Raw genomic sequence first — 19625 nt, forward strand, 5'->3', positions numbered from 1 at the left:
CATTGGGATTGTGGCAGGGCAAGGGCCACCCACAACTTGCAGACTGGATCTGCTGCCCCCTCGGCATTCCCCGTAAATGCTGCCTCTTGGTGACAAGGAGGGGCCCTCGTTCACCTGGCAGATCTTCGCTCCCCTTTTCTTCGTGGCAGGTGGGGTTGTGGTGCCATTTTGTGGTTCTCAGGCGGGCCCAGGATTGTGGTCTGTCACCAGGAAAACATCCTCTGCTCTTTTCAATGTGCTTTTGGGGTGCAGGGCGTTATTGTTCTGTTATTGCTCATGTTATATATCACGTATTTTGTTTTAATCTTCTGTTTTTATGCCTGAGATCCATGGATGAAGGGTGGTTATACAAATGAAATAATAGTAAAGCTGGTTTGGTTTAAATAAAAAGGCGGCGGCACAAACACCTGCACTTCACACATTACAAACGTTATCCAACCGGGGCCTTTTCTTTAAAAATATGTTAAAAATTCCTGGGGAGGGGGGGACTGGCCACTCCGAGGCGGCCTGTCAGGTGAGATCCAGAGGCCACATTCTGGTGGCTCAGCTTAACTGACGGGACGCTGGGCTCCGGCCCGCGAAAGGCTCCGAGGGCCGGAGTCCCTCATTCGCAGCGCGGACGGGGCCTGGGGGGGGAGAGCCCATCGAAGGAGAAGAGGGGGGCGGACGAGTCGGCCCTGCCTGTCCCAGCGCGCGCCGCCCCCCCCCCGTTCGGGGCCCGTCGGTCGCGCCCTTTTTGCGGGCGGGGCGGGGCCGGTGCCTGGGCGCGCGCCTGCGCACTTGCCCCGCCTCGCCGCCGCTCCATCTCCTCCCCCTCCCGCCTGGCAAAACAGAACCGCCAGCGTCACCGTCCCTTCAGCGGAGAGGGAAGCGGCCCGAGGGGGGAGGCGGGGGCTCCGCTGCTGCTGCCGCTGCTCCCACCATCGCCAACCGCCACCCTGAGGGAGCCGGAGGCCGCCGGTAAGACGCGGGCTCCTCCTCCTCCTCCGCCGGGGGCGCTGTCCCTCAGGGCCGCCGCCGCGTGTCGCCCCAGGGAGGCGACGCCGAGAGTTGACTCGGGAGTTGTTGGGGCTCTTTCGGGAGGGGTCCCCCTTGCTTCCCTCAGGGAAACCGGCTCGGCGGAGGGCAGGGCCGCTTTCTGGGACGGGAGGAGGAGGGGCAGCAACAAGAACAAACTTCCGATGGGGGGGAATAATTTCGGGGCTCTCCTTCCCTCCCCCAAAAGAATCCTCTCGGGATTCCAGCCGCCGCCAAGTTCTTGCCGGTGCCAGGGATGCCGCGGAAAAGAGCCCCGCCGACTTGGGGGCTCCCCGCTCTGCCTCCATCCCGACTCGGGCGTGTGGACCTCGGGCGAAGGGCGGGCTAGACATTCAGTAAACAGACGCAGCGAGGAGACCCGGCCTCGGGTGCCTTCTTGGCAGCAGGGCTGCTTTGGACGCGAGCCGGGGAGCCGGCGATGCCGCCGCCCGCTGCGGTGCTTCTGCTTGGCAGCAGCCCTTGGACGCGCCCGCTTCCCGAAAGCGGCGATGCTGTTGAGATAAAGTTTCTGGCTGCTCCGGATGAGCTCGGAGGGGCTGCTCTGCGCGGTGGGAAGAGGAGGAGGAGGAGGAGGTTGTCGCCTTCGATCAGCATTTTCCTTTCCTTTTAGAAAGCTGCGGGTGTTTGGTATAGAAGGTTCTTGTTAGACAAGGATCGATGGCAGATGAATTTTCACCCTGGCAGAGGCGAAGCATAATGGCTTGCGGTTTAACGGAAAGCTCTGCTAACAAACATCTGGATAGATCTCACCGAATTAGCGCTGTGGAAAACTTCAGGTCCAAAGATGAATGGGGAGAGCAAATGCGCAGGGCTTGTCAAGTTTTCTGTTGGTTTCTCTCTGGCACTGAAACTGATGAAGACTGCAAAGTGTTTGTCACACTTCAGCTTTCGGAGGGTGCTTTCAGCGGAAGCTAGAAGTACTTGTGAATTACAGTACAACTAAATTGGGTAGAGAATCAGAAGAAAATCGTTGTTAGAATTTAGTTTTTGTTTATTCACATCCAAAAGGAATTTTGTGCAGAGAATTTAAGTTATTGACAAGCTGTGGAATTCTTTTGTGAAGTGAAGCTAAATTCTGTTTTTTTTTTAAAAAAGATGCATTTCCAGCCCTCTTGACAAAGTTTCTTACTGTCACATACCTTATGAAAAGTATGTGTATGAGAGCCTGAAATAAGTATTTGATTTTGCGGGAACATTTTGTTTATTCTTAGTAGCTTGAGTAGGCTCCTGAAATTATTAAGCCTGGAATTCTATTAGGGAGAAGTTATGTTGAAATTGGAAGAGGCAAACATGATTAAAATATTGTACTGCAAGCCTGAGTATGTTATAATGAGGATGACCTATAGGTCCACTTTGTCCACTACCTATAGCTCTTATGGGAATACATGGGAAATGCTTCAAGATAACATTTGGAAGTGTGACAAACAAGTCTTGTAATAAAGCTGACACATGTGGTGGCTCCTTGCTTCAACAACCTCTCACGGGCAATTAATTTTTATTGCTTTTCAAAAAAATTAACACATTAACATCAAATTAATTCATATTAAATACAAATTTAAAAGTTGACTTCCCACCCTGCATTCATGATGTTTTTCTCCCCTCCCTTACTCTCTGCTCAGTGTAACATGCATTTCCTAATTCCATTTCAGTACTTAACATATTTTAACATTTATCATTAATTTGTTCCCCTTCTTCATTTCCCATCGATTGTACATATTTTAATTACTGCATAGACTCATATTTAACTATAACATATTTCCAAAATATCAAGTAGAGTTGCTCTTCATTGTGAGCCCACAAAATCAACAACCTCTCCTGGGGTGCACTGAGTCCTCATATTGTTGACTTTTCATTGGCAGCAGAAGACACACCTCTTTTCTCAGGCTTTTGGAAAGGGTTGGCGTTTTAAACCACTCAGACATGTTTTATAATGTAGCATTAATAAAGTTATTTGGATTGGGCATGAATAAATAAGCTGAATCTAACTTGGCATACAAAATTAATTGCATGTGCAAATTATATAATAATTAAAATCTGCAGCAAGCTTTGTAATTCATAATACTCAGGAATTGGTTTTATGGAATCATAGAGCTGGAAGGGACCCCAAGGATCATCTAGTCCAACCCCCTGCAATGTAGGAATATGCAGCTGTCCTGTAGGGAGATCAAATGGTTATTAGTGAAGAATGTGATACTGTAACTAATATAAGGTAAAGAATGACCCCTGGACAGTTAATTCCAGCCAAAGGCAACTGTGGGGTTACAGCACTCATCTCGCTTTCAGGCCAAGGGAGCTGGCGTTTGTCCACAGACAGCTTTCCGGGTCATGTGGTCAGTAGGACTAAACCGCTTCTGGCGCAGTGGAACACTGTCGGAAACCAGAGCGCACAGAAATGCTGTTTAGCTTCCTGCTGCAAAAGTACCTGTTTATCTACTTGCACTAGTGTGCTTTCGAACTGCTAGGGCAGCAGTTCTAATATAGTGTGACATCAGTATGCACTGTGATAGTGCCATGTTATTGGTGTGTTGTTATCTTTCTCATCTTTAGCAGCAGTTTCTCTGATTAACCCCTTTTTTAAAAAATAAGAAGTTGTATTGATTTTCAGTGTATAAACACAATTACAAAGGGTCCTCACATTCCAACTTACCATCCCTTCCCCCACTCCAGCCTGAACAACCTTTTTGATGTAATAGTGATTCCTTCACTCTCTATTTTCCTCATGCTTCTTGGATGCTGTTAAAAGATTTGCATGAATCCTCTTGTCTGAATGTTCCACTTCTTAACTAGTATCTAACTCTTTAGTGTGTTTCCTGATAGTTGCCCGTCCCCTTCTTAAAGTAGAACTCACAGGTGCAGATTAGTTTCAGTGGGTAGAATGAAAGAAGTACTAATTTGATTTTTTTTGGGGGGGAGGAGGAGAATGTTCTTTGTCAGGAGACTTGCTATGCACCTGATCTTCGTATTGGGGACAAGCATTTCCTAGTTGATGAGATTATTAGCATGGCAGAAGTTTAAAAAGCTTTATAAAAAAAGAACCCTAAGAAGTATCCCGTGTAAAATTTGACATTGACACAAAATTTGATTTTACCATTATAATTGTCTCTAAATGTTCACATTTACATGCATTTGAAAAGATAAATTAAATAGATATGACTATCTTTCCAATGTTCATTTCCATTGTTTCTTCTTGTAGGAGTATGATATCATTTCTGCACCATATATTAAAATTCAGTACCCCAAAACATATCTGCCTAAACTGAGTACATATAGCATAATGCTCCAGGGATTTATATGATCTATGATGATTACTTAAACTTAATTTTTGTCGGCCTCAACAGTACAAATTCTGTGTCAAGTAGAATCCAAGTTATATTTTGCAGAATAAATATACAATCTGGCACACTCATTCAACGCCAAGCTTTTCTGAGGAAGAAGCTGACAGGGGCTTGCTGGTTGAAGTGGGTAGGATGCTGGCATCAACCAAAAATTGTATGCTGGTGCCCCTGCCATGAGCAAGGAAGAAAAATCACAAGAGTTTACACTGGTGCACTAATGGCTTGTAGAGTTTTTTTCAGCTTGTGCAAGAGTTCTCCATCTCATCCTTCAAGATGGGTATCTGAACCAGCCCTGTGTGACTTATTTGCAAAACATCTGCATGCTCTGATTGGATTCCATATTGTGTATATAGTACTACTGTCTGTAATCACATCTGTTTGGCTGAGTGTTGATTGTTTCAGCCTGATGATGATGATGATAAGTTGTGTGTCTGCCTGCCTGTATGTCTGACCTTTGTCTTTCTTCTTTTGTTTGGCCCCAAAGGTGATTAACAGGTCCTGCCTGCCTTGAAAGAGATGACTGAAAGACCACTCTTTATGAAAGCTTCTTTGAACGGTTAATATCAAACCTTATGTTGTTAAGTTCTGGCAACAGTAAATGGGTAAGTGCTGCAATACAAAAAGAATTATATAGTGAAGCTTATATGCCCCTGGGGGCTGAATGTGGCTGCCTAACCTTTAGGACCCTCCTCAGACCTAACGCCTCACTAACTCTGCTGCAGGCATGCCTTAAGTCCTTTTGTTGACTGGAATATATCCTTGAACTGTGATAATTCCTCTTGTTTGCTTGGATGGAGAAATGTGTGCAGAAAACTCTAACTTTTGTATGGCTGGAATGTAGGCTTCTGTAAGAGTCACACCCACTCACATTTTCTTAGGTCCTCCTCACATGCAGCCGCAGGAAGCTTCCTGATGAGGGAATGAATCCCTTGGGCTGAAAAAGGTTCCCTGTCCTTGTTGTACCCAATTACTTGGGAGCAAGTCCCATTGCATTCAGTTGGACATACTTCTGAGTAGGCATGTATAAGATTGCACTGTACAGTAGGTGTTCATAAAACGATGGTTTCCCTCAATAGCACAACCACACATACACAACCACACATAGAAGGCAGTCCTCTTAAAGTGGATATAGGATTTCAGTCTAAGAAGCCATTGTTTCAGGGCTACAGTAAAATGATAACATGTAATTAGTCATTTCAGAGATGAGCTTTGTTCAAAATTTGTTTCAGCATAGGGCATTTCCAACTACAGATGTAACAAGGGTCCTTCTCTTCCATAGCTGATTCTATATGTGCCCCCTAATGTTTCATATAGCTAGTTTTCAAGTTGTAAAATGATCTGATAATATTTGGAACTAGTTTCTTAGCTTTCAGTGTTGCATTGTAAATGAGGTTTTTGAAAGACAGAAGTGATCATGAGACTACTGTAGTTTTGCAGTTGTGGAACTCCCCCCTCCCCAACAAATCAGGAAGTGTTGGCACATTAGCATTTAGGTGCCAGTTAAAACTTTAGGTTTTTTTCCCCTCCAGGTATTTAGTGGTGTTGGAGTTAATAAATTGTCTGATAGATTATGAGCAATATTTTATTCCTATTCCTTTTACTCAGGGGTGGCTAACGTCTGGCTCTCTAGATGGTCTAGACAGGCCAAAAGACAAGGATGATGGTAATTGTAACCCAGTAACATCTGGATAGGGACGCGGGTGGCGCTGTGGGTAAAAGCCTCAGCGCCTAGGGCTTGCCGATCGAAAGGTCGGCGGTTCGAATCCCCGCGGCAGGGTGCGCTCCCGCTGCTCAGTCCCAGCGCCTGCCAACCTAGCAGTTCGAAAGCACCCCCGGGTGCAAGTAGATAAATAGGTACCGCTTACCAGCGGGAAGGTAAACGGCGTTCCGTGTGCTGCGCTGGCTCGCCAGATGCAGCTTTGTCACGCTGGCCACGTGACCCGGAAGTGTCTCCGGACAGCGCTGGCCCCCGGCCTATAGATGTGAGATGGGCGCACAAACCCCAGAGTCTGTCAAGACTGGCCCGTTCGGGCAGGGGTACCTTTACCTTTACCTTTAACATCTGGAGAACCAAAGATTAGCCATTTCTGCTTTTAACACTTGGTTGTATAAGTTCTCTTAATGAGCTTATGATTGAAATATAGGATAAAATGTTTTAAATTACATGAATTAATAAATATATAATATTTCATGTCAAATTGCTGCCACCACAGTAAAAAAATATACGGCTAAATGAAATAACCAAGTAGCTAACAATTTTGCTGCCCGTTAATGATACTCAAAATTTTCTGTCTTATAATATAGCCTTTCCTTTCCTCTTGGCTGATTTTATTACCCTTGAACTACTTGTTCCATTTCTTTCCCTCTATGTGCTTCTAAATTTAGGTTTGTGAGGTCCTGGGGAAGTCACCTGTCTTTTCCTTATTTTGTTCTGTATACAATTGTACCTTGGAAGTCAAACAGAATCCATTCCGGAAGTCCGTTCGACTTCCAAAACGTTTGAAAACAAAAGCACGGCTTCTGATTGGCTGAAGGAAGCTCCTGCAGCCAGTCGGAAGCCCCATTGAATGTTCAGCTTCCAAAAATAGTTCACAAACTGGAATAGTCACTTCCAGGTTTGTGGCATTTGGGAGCCAAAACGTTTGAGAACTAAGCTGTTTGAAAACCAAGGTACTACTGGTATATCTATATAAGTCCCATTGAGTTGAATGGGGCTTTCCTCCAGGTAAATTGGCGTAGGACTGAAGTCTGAATTCCATTTTGCCATTAACCAGCAAGGCGAAGGAAGATCTAAAAAGAGGCTTGATGAAAGTTTGGAAGTTGTGGGATTGTTTATAGAAATAATGAAAGAGCATATAATTTTTATTCCTTTTCTTTCTGAAGTGTGTTTTTAAAAAAACCCTTGCACTGAAATAACTACTTCAATCTTCCAGAGAGAAATCCAAAATATGCATTTTATTGAAAAGCCAATTCTCCGTTCTCTCCTGTGAATGAAGGTTGCAGTGAAGTGGTTTGGCTAGCTAAATAAATACTGTAAAGTGCAGCCAAAGCTGCTTTTGTGGCATGAAGTCATTACATGGGGTGGATGTCACCTTGGCAACAGATAAATATACATGGATTATAATTCCAGTAGGATAGAGACTGTCATATCTTTGAACATTATATAATTTAGAATGACTGAGGGTGACAGTGGGGACAGGAAACCAAACATTCGAAAAATACTCTTAAATTGCTGCAAGTTTCTTATTTCTGTTATCAGTAAGAAGTGTTTTACAATTTTACAACATAAAATCACAATCCCATCAGAATAAGAAAGATTAAAATCATGTTCTAGTTAAAATCTCTGTGGTCCCCGGACGTTTGACGGTCTATTGATCCCTGTGCTACCACTGTGATTGCTTCCCTGCTGCCACTAACCCGTTTCTCTCGGGTACACATGGAGTCCAGACAGTTGTTAATATTAAATCAAATAAGCAAGTTTATTTTATAAGCATTAACAAGGTTATGGTTTCAGATAATTTTTCTTATCAGTTTCTTAATCTTAGTTTCTTTACTGACCTATACCTTCCTAATAACTTCTAACTGATTATCCCAACTGTCTATCTGACGACTCCTAACAGTTTCTCTCTCTCACATCAAAACTAGACCAACCCACAGACTTATCCTCCCTCTTCCTTCTCCAACTCCCAACTAACTTCCCAACAACTCCAACTCCAACTCTAACTCCTCCCCTTGGGTTCCCACTGGCCAATCACTTCACACTCATTTAACCCTTTCCTTATGACCCACCTAGGAGGGCAAACGCCACAATCTCAAATATAATCCTAACAATACAGCAACTGTACTCTCAATTTCATATACTGGGCTGCATTCATTTCCGTCAGTTCGCTAGTGGAGCTACTTCCATTTGTACGATGCAACATGATCTTCCTCTCCTCCCTTTGTGTGCCCTCAAAATCTGCTCTGGGGGATTGGGGGACCCCCTGGACCTGTTTGGTGGGGCATGCAAAGGGGTGCAAGGGGGAGGAGAGGCAGGTGAAGTCCTGTTGCACGAGTGGAACTTCGCCTGTTGTATATGATACATCTCTTCCTAATTTAAGAGATGGTGTTCTGTCCATCTGAAATCCAAATAGATCAGAAAATGCATTTAATTATATAATTATATAATTAAAAATTATATAATGAAGTGACAACATTATAATTATATTATGTGGTAAATGAACAAACTATATATTTTTTCTTATCCCATTAACTTTGGTTGCTTACTATTTGGTTTTCATGTACTATATTAAGCCCTACATATGTAATATATTGGGGGAGAGGATTTGTTTGATACCTATCTGGAACTATGCATGGTATTTGTGGATTTTTGGAAACTGTTCAGTGGTTTGCGAGTTTACAATAAGGATTTTTTTATTTTGTAGTACTGATAACTTGATTTAATATAGTAGATGATAGTGTTATTTTTGTATTTTATTCTGGCGGCAGAAAGGGTCATCATTCTGAAATGGACATTGGATCCTCATTTGAAAAAGTCAGTCTTTCTTCTGAAACTGTTTTGGTTGTAAATCAGGAAGAATATGTCTTCGTTAAAAAGCATCCTGAAGATTTGTGTGCAAAAGATGAGAAATTTCAGCTGACGGTAACATTTCCTTGATTTTTATTTAAAAACAACTTTTAGCAGTTTTAACATTTCAATGATGACCCATAAGTAGCATTCTATTCTAAAAATGGACCTAAATTAATTGTGAAATGATGCCTATTGTACAGTTAAGTATGAAGAAGGAATTGTGCTGCTTTTTGTAGCTCATTCTGCCTTGCCAGTTTGTGTGGCATGTATGCATCAAGGTCATTGTCTTAAGAAATAAGCTGTTAGAAGGCTATTTAACTTTATATTTGCAGCTTGATATGATTCTGTATTGTGTAATTATGTGAGTAAAGATTAGACATGAAGTGAGAATATGAATACATGGTTAACCATCTTAAATGAAATTTCTTTTTCCAGATATTGACAATTCAGAAATATCCTAACTCTGTGAATGGAACTGTGAATAATTTAATTTAATTTTGTGAAATCTTACAGATTCAAAAATCTCTCTCTGTGTTCTTCCTTCTACAGATGCTTCCAAACAAAGATGAACAAATGGAGAAAGCCGTGGAAGAGATACTAAGAGATTCTGATAAAGGCCAGAAGCTTGATACTACTGACTGTGTAGACTTGAGTGGTGATTGCAGGCAGTCACTTGGATATGTCAGCCAGTCTCCTATGCATTTTCTACTTGATTCTCCCACCACAAGTACTGGCTTTAATATTTAGCATATATTTAAGGGAAAATGTGGGGGAGGTGAAACAAAAACTGGTTGGTGGTTAGGAAGTCTGTTTTCTCTTGCAGAAGAATGAAACTCTCAGCATTATTTGTTTTGTTAAGCAAACTTTGTTTGTTTTTCTTTGCCATTATTTTTGAACATGCCTTGGATTGCTCCAGTGTAAGTTTTATGTGGGCTGACTTGGAAAAACTGTATAGCAATGCCCTTTAAAAACAGATAATAACCAAGAATCCTTTAGCAAACTGCAAAAATGTGGTGAGCAAATATTTGTTTTAACTGTAGCCATTGAAAACAAAGCCAAATTGAAAGATAATTTTTGGGAAATATTCCAATTTGGTCTTTGAGCTTCTAAAGAAAAGTTAGGTACATGCGGAATAGCCAGCAGCTACTCTTCTTTGTCATTTTTTAAAATGGTGTGTGGGGTCACACTTGGTGGATCTTAGAGTTGCAAGTGACAAATTAGGAATACTAAAAAATAAACTCAAAATGGTGGTGTCAACTCAACACTGTTAAAGTCTGCTTTAGGGTAAAAACCAGCACTTTTGTACTTGAGCAGCTTTGGACGTCAATGTAAGGCATGACCATGACCAGCTGCAACCTTTAAATAGACTACAAGGACAGCTTGAGTACACTGCTGCAGTTAGATGTAGAATGACTGTTGCGAAGAAAGGAGAACATTGTTGGTAATGATTGAATTCTATTCACTTTCAGAAGCTTCGTCAGATACAGCATATTCCCCTACTGTACCCTCAGAAGAGGAGAGTGTATTGTTCAACAAACTGACATATCTTGGATGTATGAAGGTTTCTGCTCCTCGCAGTGAATCGGAGGCACTGTGTGCCATGGGAACTCTGAAGAGCTCAAGTAATTCACCTTTCCCCGTAACTCTATATGTTCCAAATATCCCAGATGGTTCTGTTAGGTGAGTTACACTTGCTTTTTAAATTCATATTTCTCTGCATACAGACAAAATATGTATATGCTTAGTTTACTTCTTCCTCCATTAATTATATGGGTATTTCTTGTGTGGGGACACTAAATGCCAAAATAGGCCTAGGAAGAGGAGTGGATTTCTGCATACAAGGTGCACAGGACACCTTTTTGTGACTTTTTTGAATGCCGCCATGGCATTCCCATCCTAAAAGCACCCCACATACTGTTGGGGGCTAAATAAATGTTGTCACCGAGAGGGAGTGTTGATGCTAGTGCTTTGTGTGTGTGTGTGTGGGAGGGTATTGTTTTTGTTATTATGCTATGTTTTATATTGTAAACCTGTGAACTTCAGATGAGGGGCGGTATAGAAATTTTAAAAATAAATAAAATAAACCAAATAAGTGGTTTTCTAGCCTGGGAACTGCAGAGGAAAGTCATTCAGCTTGGAGCAGCGTATCTCTTTTGAGCACAAATGGTTTCTTCTGGGCAGAGGGGCTGCACTAGTTGTTCTCAAAGCTTGTTTGAGGTGCCGCAATCCAAGCAAGGTGCTGTGTAGCAGTGGCGCGCATAATGCAGTGTAGCCCCCCTCCTGACACCAGAATGGCTGCTGCTTAGCCTACCAGAGATGGTGGCAATGTTGGGGGCCATGTGGGTGAACCAGTGGGACTACCACCACCAATCCAGTGCTTGTTCTGGTGCACTTGCACAGCTCCAACAAGCAGCAACACAAGTGGCAGGAGAGTTACTCTGCCCCATGACTTGCACCACTGTTGCTTCTCTGCATGCAGAACTAGACGCCCACACACGTTACTTGGTGGATCAAGAGCAGCAGTTGTAAAGTGGCATGCAGACATGGAAAATGTTGTGGAGAACATCCACACTTGTTTGTGCATTTAATGTATACCCCAAGCTCCTTTATTCAGCAAGTGATGTGTGAAGAAGACTGGTTTTGAATGTGGCTCTCCTTAGTTTGATTGGGGAAGCGTGGTGTCTGAGAGGCAGCATAAAGCGAGAAAGTGTTTCTCCCTTAGTGCTTCCTCCCTGCCACCCCGTGTCAGGTTCTTTTATTCCTTTGTGGAACTCCACAAGACAGGATACAAACGGTGAAACTTTTTAATGAGTTCACATTTGTACATATTACAAACACTAACGTTTTGCCTGTTGATGCATGCAGGATTTCCAGTGAAATAAATGAGACTAGTAATACTGTAGATTGTTTTAATCTATTAATTTTTTTGCTTAAGGTGTTAATATTGATGATTTTAGTTGGAATAGAATGACCTAGGTTTCTTAATGTGTTGTGAACTTTTTCAGTGTTAATCAGGATATTTTAGATTAATAAGGTTTTTATTTAGATTTCAAAAGTGGCAAGTAAAGTTCTCTCTTTGGGACTTGCTGAGTGACAAAAGCCTTTCAATTTCCTCTTTCTTATTCAGAATAATAGATCAGTCCACTGGTACAGAAATTGCTTCTTTCCCAATCTACAAAGTCTTATTTTGCGTCCGTGGGAAAAGTGGAACTTCAGAAAGTGATTGTTTTGCATTTACTGAGAGCTTCTGTGGCAGTGATGAGTTCCAGATTCATGTCTTCTCTTGTGAAATTAAAGAGGCAGTGAGTAGAAAGTATTGTTTTTAATGAGCCCGTTACAAACTTTTGGAAGAGTGTACCTACCCTTTCCAGTTAACATTATTGTATGCTGTTTCCACTTCAAATACAAAATTTCATATTATACTAGAACAGCATTGTTAGTCTGACGTGAAGAACCCATTATAAACTCTTTAGGCTACAGTTCATATGGAAATGGCATGGTTTGAGGTGCATGGGGTTTACTTTTTATTTGCATTTTTTATATAAAAACATGTTTTAATAGATTGATGACTTAAGTGTATATGGCCTAAGGTTTGATCCCAACTTTTTGTTTCACAGTTGTCCTGTTCACTAGTGTGAGATAACTACTTTGGCTAATGTGTTCCAGTTTCATGCTTAGCTTTTTGTATCATGAATTATTGGCTTAATCACGGTCTCCCCCACTTCTCTTCTGTCCTCCTCCTCCCTCCTCTTTTGGTGCAATTTTAGGTCAGCCGAATTTTGTATAGTTTTTCAACAGCATTCAAACGTTCCTCCAAACAAGCATCAGATCACATAAAGGACGCTATCGTTCCGACTCCCGACAGTGATACATTCACTTTTAGTGTTTCTTTAGAGGTCAAAGAAGATGATGGTAAAGGAAACTTCAGGTAAATGGAATAAGTTTTTAAAAACCCAGAAAAAGATCCGCTGTTTCATCTGTATAGTTAAATTTCTTTTGCAAAGTTTGCTAAATTTGCTGGGTGCCCATCTCTAAGGAGCTCAGAACAGCATACATAATGCTGCTTGTTAGGGGGCCAGTATGAAGGGACAGGGGGAGGAATAGATTGTCTTTCCTGGTACCTGATAGCCCAGTGGGTCTGATCTAGGCTAAAAGCCTGTAACAATGTGGAAACAACATTGGCCCCAGCAAATTGCACATCAGAAGCTGTGCAAGAACAAAAGAAGCAATATTCTGAACAGTGAACTTCACCTTGTGTAAAATATAATATAATGGAGTATATTTTTGGGGTTTTCTTAGAAGATACTCAGTTTTTCCTGAAGCAAATGGTCTTGAATTTACAGCAGACATTTTGTCAGAGTTTGCTATTTTATAGTCTATGATTGTTAAATGGATGCTAATGAAATGTTATTCTTATGAAATTTTCTGTAGCCCAGTACCAAAGGACAGAGAGAAATTTTATTTCAAACTGAAACAGGGAGTTGAGAAGAAAGTTGTGATCACTGTACAACAGATTTCCAACAAAGAACTAGCAATTGAAAGGTAATGCTAGAAACTATCAGTGTTGAAATGCTCTTTAATTATATTTTCAATGACCTTGCAAGGTAGTATTAGCCTAGCCTAGCCAAAAAACCATAGTGAATATGTTCTGCTTCAATCCATCATAATCTAAATATGCTTATCAATTTGTTTCTAGTCCCAATTTAAAGTACTGGTCTTCAGTAGTTTAAATTGGGACTGGAAACAAATTGCTTTGGGAACAGATTATTTGAAGGACCTCCTAGACCTGTATAAACCTGCCTGCTGATTGACTGCATCTTGTCTCCCACCCGGGAAGGTGAGAATGGGGGATACCTGGGACAGGGCCTTTTTAGTGTGTCCCTTTCACCAACATCTGTATCACACATCCTCTCTCGTTGTTTTCAAATGGATCCTGAAGGCTCATTGTTTGTTAGCTTTTCCCTGAATTTATTTAATTTATTTATTCTCTTTACTGTCCACAGTTCTTGAGGCAGTTTACAAAAAAGAAAATTCAAATACACAATCAAGCAACATAAATATACAATACTGATATCCATAGTAGCCATATTTGTGTAGCTAATTGCCAGGCAGCATGATCAGCAATCAACTTAAAGCACCTTATTCACACAACCACTCACACAGTGCCAATCTTACCATTCAGAAGGGTTTTCTAACCATTGTGGGGCTATAGAAACAACCATTGTGGGGCTTCCACCACTAGAGCTGGGGGATATATTGGTAAATTGTCTGAAACCGGTATGGCGTTCAGGCAGGGGCATAGGATGTGCTCCTGCTGCTTGGGGTGCGTGCGCAGCGGGAGGCAGAGGGGGCCCAGCCCAGCAGCCCAGCCCTTGCCACTGCTTCAGGGGGCACTCATGCTTCCCTGGCAGCCCCTGTGTAACCCAAGAGCAGCACTGTTGTGCTCCGGGAAGCTCATTTGGAAACGTGGCTTCTTCCAGCACTGCAAGGGCTTGGCGGGGTGCGCAGTGGTGGCATTGCCCCCTGACAGTGTCGCATGAGTGTGCCTTCCGCCTGGGCGGTATGAAAGTTCCCTGAAGCAGTGGCGCGGGCAGTGTGAGTGCGCCTTTCACGCTGCCCCTGGCAGCTCTGTGTGGCTTTGTGAAGCTGGGATAGGACTGTCAGATCCCAACCCAGCTTTGCAGTGCAGTGCAGGGTTGACAGGGCAGCATGAGGAGCAAAATGTGTCCCCCAAACTGTGCCTGGGATGACCATCCCTCCCTGCCCTGATTTCAGACATTTTGAGCTGGGAATACTTCGTAGCGGTCAGGGAGCTGCAAAGTATTCCCAGCTCAAATTGCCTGCAGACGGCAAAAGCGCAGGTAGGCAGACAATTTAGCAATTTACCAGTTTCAGACAATTTACCAATATATTGCCCAGCTCAAGGGTGAAGGGTTTAGTCTTTCTCCCTGCTATGCACAGAACCAACCTAAATGCACCCCTGGGAGCAAAGAGAAAGATTTCTGGAGATCCCTTCATGGCTCTCACATTGTGTCTATTAGTTTCCTCCCTTAATCAGTAGCATAGTGTGTGTGTGGAGGCTGAGGGGGGCACAATCAGGTGCCCCCATGACAAGCCTGGCTGGAGCCTGGCTCTAGCATGTGAGGGAGCTCCTACCCAGCTGTAGCTCCACTCCTAGGTCAGACCTGACCAGGGGGTGGAAAGTTGGCAGCAGCTTCCCCACCCCTCTCCTCCACTGGACTGTGCTTGAAGGAGCGGCCAGCTCCCTCGTGCCCAGCCAAAGTTCTGCTCCTGGGTCAGGTCTGATCTGGGGGCGGAGTGGAGAGTCGGCAGCAGTGTTACTGTGGTGGTGCCTCTCTCTTTCACTGGGCTGCGTGTGCAAGGATGCTGCCAAGGCAGCATTCTCTCACCTGGGCACAGCGAGCTCCCTCCACGCCACGCCCCTTCAGTGGTGCGCCCCATGCACTTGCTCCAGGTGGTGGGAGCATATGCTCTGCCACTTCCCTTAATAATAAAACAAGGCTTCTGAACACATTTTCTTAAGTTGCACTGAAAAAGAAACTACCCTAGGTGGCAACCTTCTCATAAGATTTTAAACAGATTGTTTCATATAGGAAACTTGCCCTGCAGTATGGTTTAAAAAAAACACACCCATAGAGCTGCAACTGGTGTGTACTTGTTTCTATATGTTTTTTTGCTTTTTCCAGATTTTTAAAAACCAGAGCTGAACATAATAAGTTTTGGACAACTAAAGATTAAGGGGAACATTGCGTACTAATGACTGTAATAATGTGCACCATTGAGTCACTAATCTATGAAACTGCCTCAACCCTGATGTTTTAGATTTTCTTCAGAGAGGTCTCACTGAAGGCCTGTCACCCCAAAGAGGGAAGTCATGGCTCTTGACAGTTTCATGGATAATGGTCAAGCAGTCTCATGGTCAAACACCTTCTGTTTCTTGATTCCTCTCATGTCAAGCAGTTTCTCAGGGACATATTACTAATTCTTGCCCCTCTGGTTTACAGGTTTGTGCCATGGTTTGCACCAAGTTCTCTCAAATACTTTCAGTCCCAAAGGAATTCCTGGGAGATAGATAGCTTCCCTGGTAGTTCCTAACGGAGCCATATTAAATGCCGGCTATTGTGGCCATGTGCAGCAGTGTAGTTCCTGTTGCACCCTACCGTTCAGCTAGTTACGTAGCAGCGATGGAGGAAAGTGCGGATGGGGAGCAGGCAGGTGGGCCTGATCCCTGCTCCAGCTTGAGGCTGGTGCAGCGAAATGGTTCTTCTTTCTTGGAATTGGCATGAAGATTTTTACAGGCCTTCCTTTGGTCAGAGGTTGGGAGTAACCCTTTGCTGCTACCTGCTTTCTTGCCTGCCAAGCAGAATGCAGCCTCTTCAGTTTGACTCCCTGATTTTATTCAAGGCATCATTCTAACGCTACAATTCTGTTGCTCTATTACGATCTAGTTGAGATTCCTGTATTGCAGGGGGTTGGGCTAGATGACCCTCTGGGACCCTTCCAACTCTTCAATTCTACGATTATCCCCCAGTTTTTAAAGAGTATTAATTACCTCCTGGACAAAGCTGGTCATTTTCTTCTCCTGTTCCACCACCCCTGACATGATGTTACAATCCATGAAGGACAAGGGATGAGCAAACACATGTTAGAGTTCACCTCTCAGAAAAACATATACAGTTGTACCTCTGCTTACGTATCCCTCTGGATACGTAAACTTCGGGTTGTGAACGCGGCAAACCCGGAAGTGTATACTTCTAGGTTTTGCTGCGCATACGCAGAAGCGTTCAATTGTGCCGCGTGCGCAGAAGGGCTCCTCCAGTTACGAAGTTTATGGATGCGGCCGGGCCTCCAGAACGGATCCTGTTTGTAACCAGAGGTACCACTGTACACCCTTAGGCTGCAAGAACGGATACATATGTTGTTGATAGTATCAGCATGAGACTTGGAAAATAGCAGTTGATAAAAATCATATATTGATAAAAGTCAGCTTTTTTTTTTATTTAAAAAGTGACTCTTCTGTTGCTTTCTGTATATCATTTGTAGGTGCTTTGGGATGCTTCTAAGTCCAGGTCGAAATGTCAAAAACAGTGAAATGCACTTACTGGATATGGCAAGTATTATTACTATATGTAACTAGTAGTGACTGTGGGAATGCAGTTCTTATTTTCTTTTCTTTTTAAATAATTGCTGTGTTGTGGTATCCAATATTAATTATTGGATAATTATCCAGTATTAATAATTGCAAAATCCACCTGAATGAATGTATTTTTGACATAAGGACTAAAAACAGGGTGGAAATTGAAATCCCCATGCTTCTTAATGGTAAGTGTTTCCTAGAATATGTCTCCGTAACGGTTGTGGTTCATCACAAATCCTCTGGAGTCTATTATTAGTTCATTTTATGGCATGAAGCTGAGCCCCTCACAAAAGAGCCTCACTTTCTTATGATTTTTCATGTGATGTCCCAGAAGATATCACCATGGGCTTCCTTTTTTCGAAGCAGCTCTGCTGCTGAGCAAGGTCTCTTGCTTGATTCATATGCCAGGCTAGAATCATTCTCCCTCACCCCCTTAACAAAGTTGTTTATGGCTGGCTAGGATTGCTTACAAGTAATTACAGTGGTGTCTCACAAGATGAAAAGAATCCGTTCTGTGATTCTCTTCGTCTAGCGGTTTTTTCGTCTTGCGAAGCAAGCCCATTGACAGACTAGCGCTATTAGCGGCTTTTAGCGGCTTAGCGGCTTATCGGATCAGCTGATAAGCGGTTTAGCGGCTTAGAAAAAGGGGGGGGGAGGAAAAAAACCCCCGCAGGAACTCGCAAGACATTTTCGTCTTGCGAAGCAAGCCCATAGGAGATTCGTTTTGCGAAGCACTTCCAAAACGGAAAACTCTTTCGTCTAGCGAGTTTTCCGTCTTGCGAGGCATTCGTCTTGCGGGGCACCACTGTATTGTGCTGTTCTTTGGAGTGAACGGCATTTGCAGTGAAGAGTATATGATTATTGCAGGAGAAGGAAGGGGAATGAGAGGGTCCTTTCCCTAGAAAGGAACTCGGGGTGTGAAGACTCTTAAGGGCAAAGATGAATGTTTCAAAAGAGGATCCTTAGATGAGATATTCAGCTGTGGTGTGAACCTGGTATTCTGGTGGCTTCACATTTTTAATAATTGCCATACATGCCAGTGAACTGAGCTCTGGTTCAGCCATCATTCTTGCCGCTCTCCTCATTCTTCATGTGTGCTGCTTGCATGTGTGTGAATATTTGAAATGCTTCATGAATGTGTGTTCCTATTCATCCATTATCACATTAAAAAATATTAAAACCCTTGCAAAAGTTTCTAAAAACTGCTCAGGTGTATGTATATTTGGGTGTGAAAATATCAAAAGCAAAGCCAGTTATCAACACTAAGTTATCAACAATCGGCTTCTGCTGCAGGTTTGCAGAATTGTTTCCTTGGGGGGGGGGATGACCCTAGAGAGGTGTAGGTGTAGTTTGACACCTCTTTCAACTTGGCTCCACTACTCAACAAAAGTTACATTTGTCTTCCAAAATTACTTATTTTCTGACTCAGTTTTGCAGCGAGTTAAATACATTATGTCGTAATATAATTATTAATAAGTCTTTGTACCAAGTTGAATAGGGAGTGATTCCTTGACACTATCAACATTTTCTGTACCTCTTCATACTATTAATTGTATGATGTGCCTTGGGCTTTTTTGTGTGATATAATTGTGAACTGATTGTAAATTACACAACCAGACTGCTTAAATATTAGGATTGAAGCTGTTGTCGCTATCCATTAGCATTATCTTCTAAAATATATATTATTTGTTGTACCTAATGCTTGGTGCAGAAACAATAGTGAATTTCTGGCCACTAGCTCCATATTCCACATGGAAATACTTTTATGGAAATTGGAAATCATCTGGGAGTTGCTCTTCTACAACCCAGCTGGAGCTGGCAAGGCTAGCTTAAGTCATTTAAACTGTTTAAACTGTTTATGAGTAAATTTATACAGTTGCATCTTTATGGTAAGAACCATCAACTTTTCTGACATTGTTCTGCTGCACTAGCTGGCAGATCTTATCACTGTTACCGTTATTTTCACAATCATCACGTGATGCCTGGGGCCTGCAAACTCTATACGATTTGTACCTGAAATGTGCAGCTGGCAGCCAGAAGGGCAACATTTTGGCTTTATTTGTACGTACTAAGCTCCTACACTAAGTGGGAAAATTGCAGTTAGAGTTGCCTTACCAGAGGGTTGTTGAGATAAGCAATTGAAAATTTAGAGTTGATCTTTCTGAATATGATGTTTGTGTTCTTAGGAGTCCATGGGGAAAAGCTTTGATGGAAAAGCATATATTATTACTGGGATTTGGAATCCTAATACACCTACCTTTGTTGTACTGAATGAGGAAACTCCTAAGGGTAATTATGCATTTAAATGCTATTTGTCAACTCTTTTTGCTTTATTTAATTGCCGGAGTGCAAGTGGTTACTAGTGTAACCTCCGGCTGTATGGCGCATGCTTCATGCACTAGATTGGACAATAGCACAACAGTGCTTTGACACTAGGTGTGCTGTGATTCAGTTTGAAAGTACGAAACCTATGTCAAGGGTTCAAATAAGAAAAGCAAGACAATTAGAGAATAATAATAATAAT

General features: G+C 42.6%; 1 protein-coding gene across 3 annotated transcripts in view; it reads left to right on the forward strand.

Annotated features, from left to right (window-relative positions):
- The first annotated feature begins 818 nt into the window (after window positions 1–818).
- RABGAP1L (RAB GTPase activating protein 1 like) overlaps window positions 819–19625 on the forward strand; it is a 151458-nt gene continuing 132651 nt past the window's right edge. For all 3 annotated transcript variants that reach the window (XM_082229046.1, XM_082229047.1, XM_082229048.1), the window contains exons 1-10: window positions 819–960; window positions 4858–4975; window positions 8862–9015; window positions 9493–9670; window positions 10413–10623; window positions 12071–12245; window positions 12711–12871; window positions 13375–13485; window positions 17008–17074; window positions 19288–19390. In XM_082229046.1, coding sequence (XP_082085172.1) covers window positions 8881–9015; window positions 9493–9670; window positions 10413–10623; window positions 12071–12245; window positions 12711–12871; window positions 13375–13485; window positions 17008–17074; window positions 19288–19390 — 1141 coding nt within the window. In that variant the 5' untranslated portion in view covers window positions 819–960; window positions 4858–4975; window positions 8862–8880. The remainder of the gene's footprint in view (window positions 961–4857; window positions 4976–8861; window positions 9016–9492; window positions 9671–10412; window positions 10624–12070; window positions 12246–12710; window positions 12872–13374; window positions 13486–17007; window positions 17075–19287; window positions 19391–19625) is intronic.

Source organism: Podarcis vaucheri, assembly GCF_965113315.1.
Source record: "Podarcis vaucheri genome assembly, chromosome: 6".
In the NCBI taxonomy this organism is placed as follows: Eukaryota; Metazoa; Chordata; class Lepidosauria; order Squamata; family Lacertidae; genus Podarcis; species Podarcis vaucheri.